Source organism: Coturnix japonica, chromosome 3 (genome assembly GCF_054131305.1).
Source record: "Coturnix japonica strain WE chromosome 3, WE-NBRP24, whole genome shotgun sequence".
Classification (NCBI taxonomy): domain Eukaryota; kingdom Metazoa; phylum Chordata; class Aves; order Galliformes; family Phasianidae; genus Coturnix; species Coturnix japonica.
In genome coordinates this window covers 17,399,564-17,414,658 of record NC_140665.1, presented here as the reverse complement: position 1 = coordinate 17,414,658, position 15,095 = coordinate 17,399,564, and the positions used below count along the sequence as shown (strand labels likewise).

Below are 15,095 nucleotides of genomic sequence, written 5' to 3'. Positions count from 1 at the left end.
AGCTATGTGGATATTTGTGCAAGTACAGACTTGGCTACTATGACTTAAGAATGGGAATTTGTCTCTTAAGTATTTTTAACTTTGAGTTCTAACTGTTATAAGCTTAAATGTGCAGGGTGCTTTCATTTCTACAATAGCATTTTTATGGTTTTTATTTTTATTTTTCCCCAAAATGTTTTTCTCAAATAACTTGCTAATCTTGTCTGGCTATTCAGCTTGACTGGAAGTACTCTTCAGTTGAACTCTTTTTGTCTTCCTCTTTCACTATATTAATGTATCTCTAAAGGAATAGTCTGGTTTGGCAGGGCCTTCCAAGGTAAGAAACTACTTCTCTAGTATGGAGGAAGAGGATCCCAGGGATGTGAGCTGGCAGCCTGCCGAACATGAGCCAGCAGTGTGCCCAGGTTGGGATGGCCAATGGCATCCTGACTTGTATCAGAGATAGTGCAGCCAGCAGGAGCAGGGCAGTCTTCATTCCCTGTACTCAACCCTGGTGAGGCTTTGTCTGGAGTGCTGTGTTCAGTGCTGGGCCTCAACTATAAACTGAGGGACATGGTTTAGTGGACAATACTGGTAGTAGGCGGGTGGTTGGACATGATGAGATTATCTTGGAGGTCTTTTCCAACCTTAATGATTCTGTGATAACACATAATTAAGTTGGTGATATGATCTGTACCTGGGCTGGATTACCTTGGTGTGGAGAATGGCTGAATCCTAATAGTTGAACTTTAGCAGTCTGTTAACTTCTTACAGTGTCTGCAATTACAGTTTGTTGTCCTGAAATGTTGGCTGTGTTGCTTATATTTAGAGCTGTCAGTGTAATTATAGGTTCTGTTGTCTGGTGTGCTTCTTTCCAAGCACAGTAGCTTGTACATACAATATTGTTTTGAAAGTAAAAGAGCAAAAATATTACTGTTTTGCATGTATTTGTATATTTAACTGCAGATGGGAGCAAAATTATTTTACTTCTATTAAAAGTAACGTGCAGTTTTGTGTTTCTGCAACAGTTGGTGACTTATGTGTTGGGGAGGACGTAGCTTGATGCAGCTGTGTGTGATAGGGTCTGCATGGTGTATGAGTGTCTGGGAGGACAAAAGTGATGGTAAGAATTACAGAGCATGAAGGCTCTGGAAGGATTTGTGTGAACTTGTATGTTTGTTGCAGAAAAGTAATGAATCTGTTGTGGAAGAGATGTCGGCATATGCAAAAAACATATTTTCAGAGAATGCAGAGGACGTGTACTCTGAGAAGGCCTTCTATATACAAGTAGCCATTTCTCAAGTAGTGAAATCTTGGCATTTAAAATGCATGCATGGCAGTTAATTGCCTACAAAAAGTCTGGATGTCGAGGAAATCCAGAGCGTGCAGAAGCTTGCTTGAAAACAAGGCTGGAAAGAACACTTTGATGTAGTGTTATTTTTTTCCTTGTGCAGATTCGTTGTAATTCCTACACACTTTTGCACTGCCCCAATAAGAGCGCCCATATTAAATAAACAAAGCAGCAGTTCTTTTCTGTCGTATCTTGCAGCTTGGAAAGCCAACTGTGTTCTGAGCTGCTTTAAAAAAGCAGTGGCCAGCAGGGAGAGGGATGCGATTGTCCCCCTCTACTCAGCTCTTGTGAGTACTGCAGTACTGCATCCAGGCCTGGGGCCTTCAGTACAGGAAGGACATGGGAGCTCTTGAAGCAAGTCCAGAGGAGGGCCACAAAGATGATCAGAGGGCTGGAGCACCTCTCTTACGAGGTAACTGGGCCTGTTTGGAGAAGAGAAGGCTTTGAGGAGACCTCATTGTGGCCTTCCAGTACTTGGAGGGACCGTATAAACAGGAGGAGGAATGGCTGTTTGTGAGGGAAGATAGGGATAGGACAAGGGGGAAGATAAGGATAGGACAAGGGGGATAGGACAAACAACCTTTAAACTGAGACAGGGGAGGTTTAGGTTAGATATTAGGAGGACATTTTTCATTCAGAGGGTGGCGACACACTGGAACAGGTTGCCCAAGGAGGCTGTGGATGTCCCATCCCTGGAGGCATTCAAGGCCAGGCTGGATGTGGCTCTGGGCAGCCTGCTCTGGTGGCTGGTGACCCTGCATGTAGCAGGGGGTTGAAACCAGATGATCACTTTGGTCCTTTTCAACCCAGGCCATTCTATGATTCTGTGATGCTATGATTCTCTCTTTAACCCAAAGTCTTGTTTTTTTGGACTCAAGTGGAGTTTGATACCTTGCAGATCTGCTGTAAGTTGTGTAGTCAAGCTGTGCGAGCATTGGGACAGTAGAAGTTCAGATGATGCATATTTTCTTCTGTTTCCACACATTAATCAATGGGCTGAGCACATGTTAACACTGAGAGTTAAGACTTGATGTGAAAGAAGACAAGCGCAGTGTGGTGTTCATGGTACTTAGAGAAGAAAACCATGCTTCTTGGCACCTACCTGATTTGTTCATTAGAGGGCGCTGCACGTCTACACAAAAATCAGTGAGACTCGTAGAGGAATTTGCAAGCGTTTCCAGGGTTGCCATTTCACTCCCTATAACCTCTTCCGAAGTGTCTGAGGGTCAGTGGTAAGGTGAAAGGCATAGCTGCAATTTTAGCTTAGTTTTGATGAACAACTGTTCTTGATACCAGCTCGTGGTAATTAGATAAGGCCAGAAAATAAAACTTTCAGGTTCCATTTCTGTGTTCCAGGGGAATGTCTTCAGGGCACCTTATGATTTGCTATTTGTGTTAGTCTGCTTCTAGTTCATGCTTCCACATGCTTCTTTCTAAATATTAAATCTGGAGTATAATTACAATAATTGGACTTAGGCTGAGTTTGTACTTACAGTTGGAAAAATAGGTTTCTTCCATTGGATCAGGACGGGGGAATTGTTGTTAGTAAAACAACTGCTTTTTCTCAGCCACTACTATAAAAAACATGCAGTTCACTTCTGGATTTTTCTGATGAACACCGAAATCTTTGTAAATGGAGGAAAATTACTTCAAAAAGTATCTTCAGGGGGTTGGTCAATAAAATCCTCTGGGATTCTGTCCTCAAGGACAAGGGAGCAGTGCAGAGCTGACAGATCATTAAGGAAGCCTTCCTTAGGGCGCAAGATCTTGTCCAACCATCAGCCCATCTCCTTCATGCACACTAACATGTCCCTGTGTGCCACATCTCCACATGTATTGAACCATTCCCACTGGACAGCCTGTGCCAGTGCATCACCACTCTTTCCAGGAAGAGATTCTTCCTGATATCCAGCCTGGACTGTTTTTATTCTGCTTTTTTGCACGGGTACTTTCTTCTCTCTGTTTGATTGGGGTGTTTAAGCCATTGCTCAAGACAAAGAGCCTCCTTTGAACTCTTCAGTGGAAATGATGTAATATCTCAAAGGAAGTTATACTATAGTATACGTGTATATAATATACGAGTATACTTTTTTGTTCTTAGCTTTTTTTTTCTGCCTTTCTTCTTTCATTGCTGCACCTGCCTCATTTGTCTGAGATCCTTTCTAAATGCAGGTGAACCACACAACTGAAGTCAAGAGCAGATGTTACCTGCATGTTAAATCCCAGGAGCAGAATATGAGGAAGGTGGACTATTCCTGCTTGGAGTTGTATATTCCCTTAGAGCTTTCTGGAAGCAAAGGCTGTGCTGTTGTGTTTTTTAGTGCTTGTCTCATAATTAGGCACTCTTGACTAATGCTGTTCAGGGCAAGAGTATGGCAGTTTGCGCTTGTGAACCAAGGCTGCCTAGAATAAATGCTGTGGTTATCATGATAGCTAAAAAGCACAAACGAAGCGTGGTGTGGCATTGATAGCTGTAGTGCTGAATAATGAATGATGGTCAGGGAAAAAAACTAATGATGTTAGCTGGCACATTCAAATGTCAGTTGTGGGTGTGTTGTGTTTAGTTGGATTTTAGAGGACAATACTTATGTTTCCCCCTGGAAGCAAATGGCACAGTTGTACCATCTCCAAGGGTGTCTGTTGATCTGATGTATGCCACTTTACTTTTATCTCTTCTGCCAAAATAAATCTTTCAGTTGTGTGGAGCCAATTCTTGGTGGCACGGTAGTCTGAAACCCATTAGTCCTGTAAATAATTGATGAGATAACAAGGGTTTATGCCTAAACTGCTGCTGTAGGCAGTCATTTATTTTCACTGATTCTAAAGTGAGACACTTCATTGTGTAGACTGCAAGATGTAAGATGGAAATATAAAAACAGTAGAACTTGTTCTGTACAGCTCATGTCATAGCTGTAGTTAGATATGAAATATTAGTTTTAACCCTTTTACTGTAATTTTAGTTTATAAATGTGTTGCTTTGTCCTCTTAAGGAAGGTCGTGTTAGCAAACAGGCATGAATATAGTTGTGTACTTGACCCCGTGCTGTGCTAGCAAGCATGTAGGCAGCGTGGCTGAGAGAAGTGGTGGCTTCTCACAGGCTTTCACATGTTCCACCGTTAAAAGTCAGTGAGGAAAATCTTGACTAACTACTGAGCAGAGGAGGGATAAGAGCTGTGGGTCCGGTGGTCGTGTTCCAAGAACTCACAGCTGTTACAAACAATTAATCTCATGCTGTAGAACAGCACACAAGCAAATTTCCTTCCTCCCTCATTACCTTTTAAGAGGTGATGCTTCTACTGGGTTCTTTTTTAAAAACGTGAGGTGGACCAAAGTAGTTGTGAGGTGAAACAAAAAAATGGAGGCCTCAGTTTGTTTGTGGATGGGGTCTGGCAACTCCTGCTGTTGCCTTAACTGAGATTGAGCTCTTACTAGAGAATTGTCTCTCTTACCCGTATCAGTAATGCACCTGGTTATTCTGTTAATTGCAGCAAACAGGAACATGCAAAATCAAGTGGTTGGATTTGTTCTTCCTTTGTCAGGCGTAGAGACTTGTGCATACCAAAATGCTTGTGGTACTTACTGTATCTGCCTTTCAATGTTCACAGCAACTAGAAGAAAAAAGTGAGGATGAAGAGGATAAGGAGTGCTTGAAGCAAGCAATAACAGCCCTACTGAATCTTCAAAGCAGTATGGAACGGATATGCTCCAAAAGTCTTGCAAAAAGAAGGCTTAGGTAAACACGGTTCCATTTTTCCTGCTTTCTGCTCTTAGCGCTTTGCTATAAATCCAGGGCTCCCAGTTTCCTCTTTTAGTAAACAATGAACAAAATAGTTTGTGGCAAGCCTGCTTTTTCAGAGGAAGTGACATCAAAGCCAAGATAATTTGTTATTGTTTTAAAACCGTTCAAATTTCTGTGTCCTTCCATACTCGTAGTTGAGACGCTGTGAAAATTCACTTGAAAGCTACAACGTTTGCAGGTTAGTTACACTCAGATAACAAATATCAATCTAAAAATAGTCTTAAAGAGCATTTATGTGTGTGCTTAGAAGGGAATGTTCTTGGATTTGAAACTACTTAAAGTAATTTGAAGAGCTTTATATACAACGGCTAATTAAAACTATGTATGGATAATGGAAGTAGGTATATAGATAATAATCAGTAGAACAATTGTAGTAAATTCTTGGGTCATACTGTCTGCCATTTGATTTAATGCTAATATTTTTCTAACCTGTTATTTAAATATTACTTTTATTCTGAAATTTGTTTCAGCATTTCCTTTGCTAAACAACTTCTCTGCTGCAAAGTGTAATCGTTGGGCTCGGACACAAATGAATTTAACAACTTACTTTCTTTGAATGTGCTTCTTTGAAATTAATGCATTCTAAAATTGTTTACCAGCTATGAAAATGAGAGATGCGTTAGACTAGGAAGCACCGACAGCCTTCTTGCTCTGGCTATCTGCATTTAGGTAGAACATCTGTTGCATAGAGGCTAAAAACATGCTCAGATGGATTACTTACAAGAGCATTCTTCAAGCCTTGTAGTGGAGCTTTTGGGAGAAGATCCTGAAAGTGGGTGCTTAAATTGCATTCTCAGTGGGGTTTTCACCACTCAGTATTACCTTGTATTTTTGTTGCTAGTGGTGGCCATGTTTTTAAGTACTTGTGTACTAATAAGCTGCCTTTCTCCCATCCTGCACTGAAGTGAATCTGCGTGCCGATTCTATACTCAGCAGATGAAGGGGAAACAGCTCGCAATCAAGAAAATGAATGAAATCCAGAAAAACATCGATGGTTGGGAGGGTAAGGACATTGGACAATGCTGTAATGAGTTCATCATGGAAGGAACGCTCACACGTGTTGGAGCAAAACACGAGAGACACATATTTCTATTTGATGGCTTGATGATTTGCTGTAAGTCAAATCACGGCCAGCCAAGACTTCCCGGTGCTAGCAATGCAGAATATCGTCTGAAAGAAAAGTTCTTCATGCGAAAGGTACAAATTAATGATAAAGACGACACTAATGAGTACAGACATGCTTTTGAAATCATCTTAAAAGATGAGAACAGTGTTATTTTTGCTGCTAAATCAGCTGAAGAGAAAAATAACTGGATGGCAGCATTGATATCTTTGCAATATAGAAGTACGCTGGAAAGGATGTTGGACGTAACGATGCTGCAGGAAGAAAAAGAGGAGCAGATGAGATTTCCAAATCCTGAGCTTTACAGATTTGCAGAACCTGACTCAGAAGAGAATATTGTGTTTGAAGAAAACATGCAGCCCAAATCCGGAATCCCCATCATCAAGGCAGGAACTGTTGTCAAACTTATTGAGAGGCTGACTTACCACATGTATGCAGGTGAGGCACTTCATAACCAGAACAGGTGATGATTAGTTTATGCTTCTTGTTTTCCGTATTAAGTACAGCAAAATGCAGACTATGTGTGGAAAACAAACATGCTCAGCGGTACCTATTCTGAAATGCTTTTTGAGTTGAGGTTTGGAATTCTAAATTTGCACCTCTGTGGCTGCAGCAGCTGGAAATGAATCCAGTTTGACTGACCGTAGTGAGATCTGCACATGTGTCTGGTTACTCTCCTGCATGGGATGGCGGGGGGCAGGATCCAGCAGGAACTGAGCTCCAGACAGCACTTTTTCCTGTAGGCTGCAAGGATTGCCTTCCCCTGAGATTTGTGAGACGAGGTGGCACACACAGCGCTAGCTCTGCAGATGAGAACTGTGTGCTTGGTTTCTTCAGTTAAGGGTTGTACTTTGTAAACTACTACCTATGTCCATGTTGACATGTAACGCATAGAGCAAATACCAGCTTCCTTAAAGCAGTGGCTTGAGTTTTTACCTTGTCCAAATTTAAGGATTTGAATTATGACATTTACGTAAAGGTTTCTACTTGTGTTGAAGATACATTTGTGTGATGAATGGCATTTGTGTGAAAGCGAATGGCTCATCCAGTCCAACCTCAGCATGTGTGTGTAGCCTTTCTGCATAGTTATCCAGGATTTTTCTAAGCAGTGCTGAAGAACATGGGCTTTTCCCCACCCTTCCCCCCCAATCTTTTTCATCTTTGATTTTTCCACTACTTTTCCACTATGGGCTGTTATTCTGAACCTGTATTCATCTTGATGTAAGTACTTCTCTTATTCAGCTGTAGTTTTTTTTCTGTCTGTTTATCCTTACTCTGATAAGTAGTTCTGCAGCTCAGTCTCAGAGTCCAGTATGGAACCGGAATGTTTGTTTAGAAGAGGCTTGGAATAAGCAGAATATGATTAGTGTTTTGTAGTACTTTTGTGTTTTATTCTTTAAGTGATTGGAAATCTGCTCACTCTGCTGCTTTTATTGCCCTTCTCTGCACTTCCTTCAGCTTAGCTTTCCTATCACTTATTAGAAACACAAATGCAATATCTTGCTGGCAGTTTTTACCAGAGCAGTTTTGTATCTGACTTCATTTTCTTTTATCAACTTCAAGCCATTGGCATGATCTATGGCATAACTTAGTCTTTTTGGAAATTAAAGTAGACCAATTCCACTCTAGAGAAAGGAAGAGGATTATTTAAAAAGCTGAAATTGTAATTGGCAGAGAGCTAGCAGGAGGCGTATTCCTTTTAGTGCCCTTGTATGCATTCACTGTACTTTGGGCAGCTTGCATCCCATTGAAGATTGCCCTTTCTGTGTGCAGAGGATTCTTGCTGTACCCATGGCCTGGTCACCAGTAGCATTCTCTATGCGTTGTCTGTACAGTGAGCTGTGAGCTGTCTTCTGCAGTTCCTTAAGACAGCAGGGCCGCCTGTTTTTGAAGAACATATGGCTTGTTGAAATACATCTCTCGTGTTGCTTTTTGCATTTGACACACAGGATAACCGCATTCAAACAGGTTGTCCTGTGATGAATTCAGTTAATCTTTGTAACCTTAGAGATGTGAGAATGACATACGTGGATCTGATGCTGAATTGCTAAGCTGTACGTCATTTCTCCAAATCCTTATCTTGCATTGTATGCCTTCTTTTTTAGAGCTGGCTTTCTATGGGGGTGAAATGTAGTCGTTTTAGCTGCTCTTTGCTGTCTTTTCCAGGGAAACAAAAGAATAGAGATTTAGTGACTCAGCAAAAAAAGGCTTTTGTGCAGGAAATGAGGTCCATTTCCTACATAAATCATTCAGTGTTTTGTTGCATTTTGTGAGATGCAGTGAGGAGGTCAGCCACTTTCCATAGTAACCCTTTTCTTCTGTTTGCGCACGACTGAATGCAGAGCTGCTCTTCTGCTCTGAGATGTAGGAAGATGGCTATCCCTGTGGTACGCAGCCATGTAGCTGCAGATTGTTGTTGGTTCTTTTTTTGGCCCACAATAGGCTGTGTATGTGTGATTGGAGTCTTAAAAGAACAGCACTGACTTAGGCTGGAATGGCAGGCCGTGACTTCTCTGGTGTCTGATCTCAGATGCAGTTTGGTTATGCTAGTCCTGGATCTATCCAAAGACTGTTTTTGTTGTGGTTTTTTTTTTTTTTTTTTGGAGTAGCTGTGAACCTTTTCTAAGATGTTCTTCTTGTGGCTCACATCCTATAAAGAGTCAATACAGATGGAATTGCGGAGGTTGTGCCGATTTGTTGGAAGTAGCTGAAGTTGAGGTAGTTGGTTATTGAAATCAGTGGGCACTCAGTTCATGTCTATGCTTTTCTGTCGTATGTAAAGATCCATGGGAGGCAGTAGATAGGTGTGTTTGACCTTTTGCTTTTCCATCTTCACCTTCAAGATGAGACACAAAACAGCTTTTCAGCAGACTGTTCTGTTTTATTGTAGAATAGAGGCTTCCTGGCAGCTGAGCCATAACACAGCCACTCTGCTGGGATCCAGCTCCCGAGAAGGGAAGGCAGGCTGCCCACATAGTCCTGGGCTGGAGCAGCCAAGCTGGGAAGGAGGCTCCTCAGCACAATAGCTTTCCTTGTATTTCAACCTGAGGGAAGCTGCCCTTCCATTGGAAATTCAGATTCTTGTCCCATTTGCATATTGTGGTGGATTTTACTAGTTTTAATGTGTTCTGCGTTGATTATCTCCTCCTTTTCCTGATACTCACTTAATAGTGGCTAGGTTAGGTGGTACCAAGATTGGAAACTCCGGGCATTTTATTTATCTATAGAGCAGTGCTCTTCTATTTTTAAAGCTTTGATATGTTAAGAGTGCGTGTGCGTCATCATAGTGTCCGTTTCCTTTCTTAAGGAATTCAAGGGTGATTATTTATAAATCCTTGTAGAACAAGTTATTGTTCTTTTTTAGCTTTAAAATGGGCTGTATTGAAGAGAGAATTATCACATGAGCAGACATCCTGACTAACTGGTGTTGTCTGTGTTTTTTTTTTAACACTTGCTCCTATATTGTGTGCTGTTTTGAGTTGCGGATTTTGCTAGTGAGATAACAAGGTTAGATTTGATTTTCTGATATACTTGATTTGAAATTCAGTGTGTATTGTGGATTTAGACGCTGAGTCTACCTGCAAATAACAATAGGCAGGACTCAGAGCTTGCTTCTCTTTCACACAGACAAATACTGTTTAAGGTGGATGAAGTCTACAGAATGCAAGCTGTGAAAATGTGGGTGACTGAGTTTAGTTATGTACTTGAGTTTTTAGGACATGAAAAATCATGTAGTTTTGTAGTGAGGATGGAGACAGGGAGGACGTTCTTTATGCAAAGGGATTTGAAGTTTGGCCTTTGAAAAGTGCAGTTTCAAGAAGAGGGAGGAGAGGTATCATGTTAAGAAAAAATGAGTAATGAAGGAAACAAAAAGGATAAAGCAGAGTAGCCAATGTATCATTCAGGAAGTAGGAATGAGCATGCAACAGAAATGCAAGGAAATGCTGGGTGGCACAAGGCATGGCTCATCTGTGCAGTGTCACTACAGAGCGCTGCCTCAGTGAAGGGCACAGCGAGGCTTCAGAAATGGTAGAGTGTTCGTGATGGACAACAGGAGTAGTTAAAGACGATTTTTGTCAAGGTCATGAAACGTTTGATGATGTGATGTGTAAACTTAGGTAAATAATGCAGGGTTTCTGTTTGCGTTACAGGCTGTAAGAGCTCCTGTTTCAAGTCCTGTGTGCTGCCCAGCCACTCTGTATGAGAAAAATTACCCATTTGGTTTTGTTTTTATAAAATCTGTATACGTGTTTAATGTGCAAAGCCATTGTGACCTGCTCATTAACTTTCAGTGATAGCAGTGTTAACCTTTTTCGGGTCAGTGCTGAGTAGTGCCAGCAAGCTGTCACTGTACTTCCTCTTACTTGAAAACAAATGGGTTTGCTTTTGTAATTAAGGGAAATGCTTTGGTTTTCTGTTTTCAATTCTTACTTTGTTACGAAAACTATTTTGAATATCTTAAACTAGTATGTAATCAGTGTATATTAAATCTGTTTGTTTTCTTGAAGCAAAATGAACTTGGCATAGCTGAAAAAATACCTCATCTTCCTTAGCAGACATGAGCTGGGCATGAGTTGTACCAGGTTAGGGAAAACAATCTCCATGCCAGGGTGTTACGCCGTTCCTACCCAATGCAAAGTTACCTACTGTGGTTTTTGAGTTATTTTATCATGACTTTTGTTTTAAAATAATAATAATAATAAAGTTGTTTACTAGGTGGCTTATAACCATAAGTAGATGCATTTATTGTTTTCAGAGTGTTTGTTTATTGCTGTTTTGAGTGATTCCGGGTTGTTACCAAAGCAGTTTTATTTTACATTATCTCCTCTGTAAATGTGATAGTCTGACATCCTTAATTTCAAAGGATATAGTTGGACTCCATGTTATTTTTAAATATAAAAAGAGAATTGCTGACTTGAGCATAAAATTATTCTTTCTCTTAGATCCCAACTTTGTTCGGACCTTTCTCACAACATATAGATCCTTCTGTAAACCCCAGGAGTTGTTGAGTCTGCTAATAGAAAGGTATGCCACTGGGATTGTTCAAATCAAGTGCGTTATTTTGTTTCAGTTCTTACTTGGAGTAGTATTGTGAGACCTTTGTTTTTGGGTTTGTTCCATTCCAAACAATTTTTAAGCAGTTGTCAAAGATTCAAGGTCAACAAGGATTGCAAGTAAAACGCATAAGCGATATCCAAAAGTTTTGGGATTATTTGGATGGCACACTTCTGTCTCTGAAATCTGTATTAGTATTGACTTTAACTGATTTTCCTATGGTTACCAAAAAATAAAACCCTGACGTGTGGAAACGATCTGAATTTCAAGTTACCTTAATTACCATCTATTCATATGAGCATGTGAGTGTAGTAGGTGATGTGATTGGTTCTTATCCCCATCTTTTGTGCTAGATTTGAAATTCCAGAACCTGAGCCAACAGAAGCTGATCGTATTGCTATGGAGAATGGAGACCAGCCTCTTAGTGCTGAGCTAAAGAGATTTAGAAAGGAGTACATTCAACCTGTGCAGTTACGGTGAGTACTGTAGCAATGGGAGCAAAAGTGGCTTCCTTTTAAGTTTTTGAAATGCCACATTTTGGCTGCAGGAGCTCTTTTTGATAGTCTTTCTTGTAGGTGCTTTATTGGACAGCATAGGGGGTCAGTGAGCTGTTTTGGCTCTGGTGCTTGAAAATCTGACGGCACTTTGAATTCAAGGCATGAAAGGCCTTGATAAAGGCTTTTGCTGTGTTTTAAACTATAGGTGTGCCACTCAGATTCTAGAAGTCATGGCTTTTAAAAAAATCCATCTTTCTGTGAGGCATAACTTTCCCACAAAGATTATGCAGAGAACATCTTAAACTTTTTTTTAAATGACTGATAATATTACCGTGGCTTCTTTAAATAAAACAAGTCTTTGGCTGCTGGAATGTGGATGGTAGAATGAGTCCATTTGATCTGCTGTTTCTGATTTTCTGTGTACCCTTTACTTCCAAATGTTTTGAAATGTTAGACATGAAGATAGACCATGTTTTGGACTGATGCTTTATTTTTGCAGAGTATTAAATGTATGTCGACACTGGGTAGAGCACCACTTCTATGACTTTGAAAGAGATGCTGATCTTCTGCAACGTTTGGAGGAATTCATTGGGACAGTACGAGGTATTTATGTTGTCTTCTTTGTATTAAAGCATACATATGGAATGGAATCATTTTTCCTTTCAGTGCCTGGATAAAGAAAAATGTAACTTCCTGCTTATGAAATACTTGGAGGAAAAAAAAGAGTGTAAAAAAAGACCTTAAAGCCTGGTTTTGAAAGTCTGACCTCTGTTCAGAAGAAGTAATACTTTAATAAAATAAATAAAATACCACGTAAGGGCAGGAGCCTAATTGAGGTGTTCTGAATTGTGCTTGGGCAAACTGGTCGTGCTTAGCATTGGCTTTAGAGGGATTCTTCTTTAAGTATTTGGAAGTTTTTTGAGAGTTGAGTGGGAATGTCATGTATGCCATTCTAAAGAACTGGGTAACTACTGTCTTAGGGGAGGAAGTCACACTGAAAATGTCCAATCTTACAGATATCTTTGAAAAAGCAGTAGTAAGAGTAACGAAAAAGTAATTTTGTTTCTGTCTGCCAGGCAAAGCTATGAAGAAATGGGTTGAATCGATCACAAAGATAATCAACCGTAAGAAGCAGGCGCAAGCCATTGGGCCAAGTCACAACATTACTTTTGAAAGCCCACCTCCAGCGATTGAATGGCACATAAGCAAACCAGGACACACAGAGACTTTTGACTTGCTCACTTTGCATCCCATAGAAATTGCTCGGCAGCTCACTTTACTTGAGTCAGATTTTTACAGGTAATTTTCCTCCATTGAAAAACACATGACAAAAAAAACCAAACCAAAAACAAAAACCAAAACACAAAAAAACAATCACAAAATATCCTCCAGCATGAAATTGTTTCTGTGGGCCCCTGCTGTGGAGCCCCACGGTAGGTCAAGGAACTTTACCAACGCTGTATATTAATTTGTTATTTTTTCAGAAAACAAAAATCTTAAAGCCAGTAACTAAATACCAGTCTTACCCTGCCCAGGTCAAGATGCAGCAGCTGATGCGTACTATTAATTGCATTGTGCTGTAGGTCTCTCCTGATACTTTCCAAGTCAATCAGTCTTTGAGAAGTATGAACATGAATTAAATCAATTTTCTTCATATCCTAGTTTGTGAAGTAAGTTATGGAATGTGTCAGATTTCATCGGATGACTTTTAGAGGTTGTTCTGGTGCTGGGAGCTCACATCTTATTGTGGTGAATGGGATGTGGACTTCATTCTATGTTTAGATGAGCAGAGGTGGTTAATAGTCATATAAATCAAAAAATATTTAAGTTCTAAAAAAACCAACCAAACATAAAAATACCACTCGCCCAAGTCACACATTGAGTCTGAGATCATGGATGTAATACCTTGAGAATTCAGTTCCAAGCATTAATTTCAGATTACCTGGAAGAAAAAAGAATTTGGGAAAATACCTTCTTTCATGCCTGTAATTACATTTTTTAACACATGTGTCTGCTTTTCTAGAGCTGTGCAGCCATCTGAACTAGTTGGAAGCGTGTGGACGAAGGAAGATAAAGAAATTAATTCTCCCAATCTTCTCAAAATGATAAGGCATACAACTAATCTTACTTTGTGGTTTGAAAAGTAAGTGACTTTCCTAAATCTGCACGTACTCCATTACTAAACATTTATAATACATTTGGAAGTATACTGTGAAAAATTCTAGATCACAATGTTGAGATGCTACATGTGGTCCCTGAGAGAATTGTACCATAAAAATCTCAGCCTTTTTATTCTTAGAAGCAGTCTTTATTTTAAAATGTTCAAAACTGTGTCAAATAATTTGATACACCTCTCATACTTGTTTCTGTTGTAAATTAGTATTTGATTTTAAAAAACTCAAGGACAGTGCAGTACAAAACTGAATGTTCTTGTTTATTTAGGTGCATTGTAGAAACAGAAAACCTGGAGGAAAGAGTAATTGTAGTGAGCCGAATAATTGAAATCCTGCAAGTTTTTCAAGAGCTAAACAACTTCAATGGCGTCCTTGAGATTGTCAGTGCCATGAACTCTGCAGCAGTGTATAGGTTGGATCACACATTTGAGGTACAGTGAAATGTTTTCCATTCATGGTGTGGAAGGGTAATGCAGTACACTGTAGTTAACTAGAAGCCTTTATGAACCGTGTCCATCATAGAAAGAACAGGGAAGGTGAATCCCTTCCTTCCCCTCCTCACCTCCCCCCACCAAAAAAAAAGAAAAAAAGAATCATTTAGGATGTAAGAGGAAGGTTTTTTCCCCATTTATTTTTTCTTGGTTTCATGAGCTAGAAATCAATCCACGTTTAAGAAAGGCAGAAAAAGCTACTGAGACCTTGAGATGTTGGGGCGCTGCCCTTGTGGTCACTGACTCAAGTGCATCATTAGGAGACCGTTGCACTCATTATTGTTGCTGGGCTATGCTGTTACGCTGTCTTTATAAGGAACCTGTTTCATCTGTCTCTCTTTAGCAAATTCCAAGTCGTCAGAAGAAGATTCTAGAAGAAGCTTATGAACTGAGTGAAGATCACTATAAGAAATACTTGGCAAAACTCAGGTCCATTAATCCTCCTTGTGTGCCTTTTTTTGGTATGTACCTTTGTTTCTCATTGAGCTGTATTGTGCGTAAACATTTGGAAAGCATTGTGAACAATAGTGAGAAGGCAGTTTTAACAGGATATTCAGGTTTTAATTTCAGCTGCCCAGACATCAAAGCATTTTCCCTGGCTTGCTTAAGCTAGCAACAGAACCGAC

General features: G+C 40.1%; 1 protein-coding gene across 3 annotated transcripts in view; it reads left to right on the top strand.

Moving 5' to 3' along the window:
* Positions 1–15,095, top strand: part of SOS1 (SOS Ras/Rac guanine nucleotide exchange factor 1) — a 39,116-nt gene that overhangs the window by 17,576 nt on the left and 6,445 nt on the right. For 2 of the 3 annotated variants that reach the window (XM_015856981.3, XM_015856982.3), the window contains 9 exons: positions 4,936–5,063; positions 6,035–6,690; positions 11,196–11,277; positions 11,661–11,783; positions 12,304–12,407; positions 12,881–13,103; positions 13,828–13,947; positions 14,247–14,409; positions 14,813–14,930. In XM_015856981.3, the coding sequence (XP_015712467.1) occupies positions 4,936–5,063; positions 6,035–6,690; positions 11,196–11,277; positions 11,661–11,783; positions 12,304–12,407; positions 12,881–13,103; positions 13,828–13,947; positions 14,247–14,409; positions 14,813–14,930 (1,717 nt within the window). The remainder of the gene's footprint in view (positions 1–4,935; positions 5,064–6,034; positions 6,691–11,195; positions 11,278–11,660; positions 11,784–12,303; positions 12,408–12,880; positions 13,104–13,827; positions 13,948–14,246; positions 14,410–14,812; positions 14,931–15,095) is intronic. The other variant, XR_014944512.1, reaches the window with a different exon arrangement.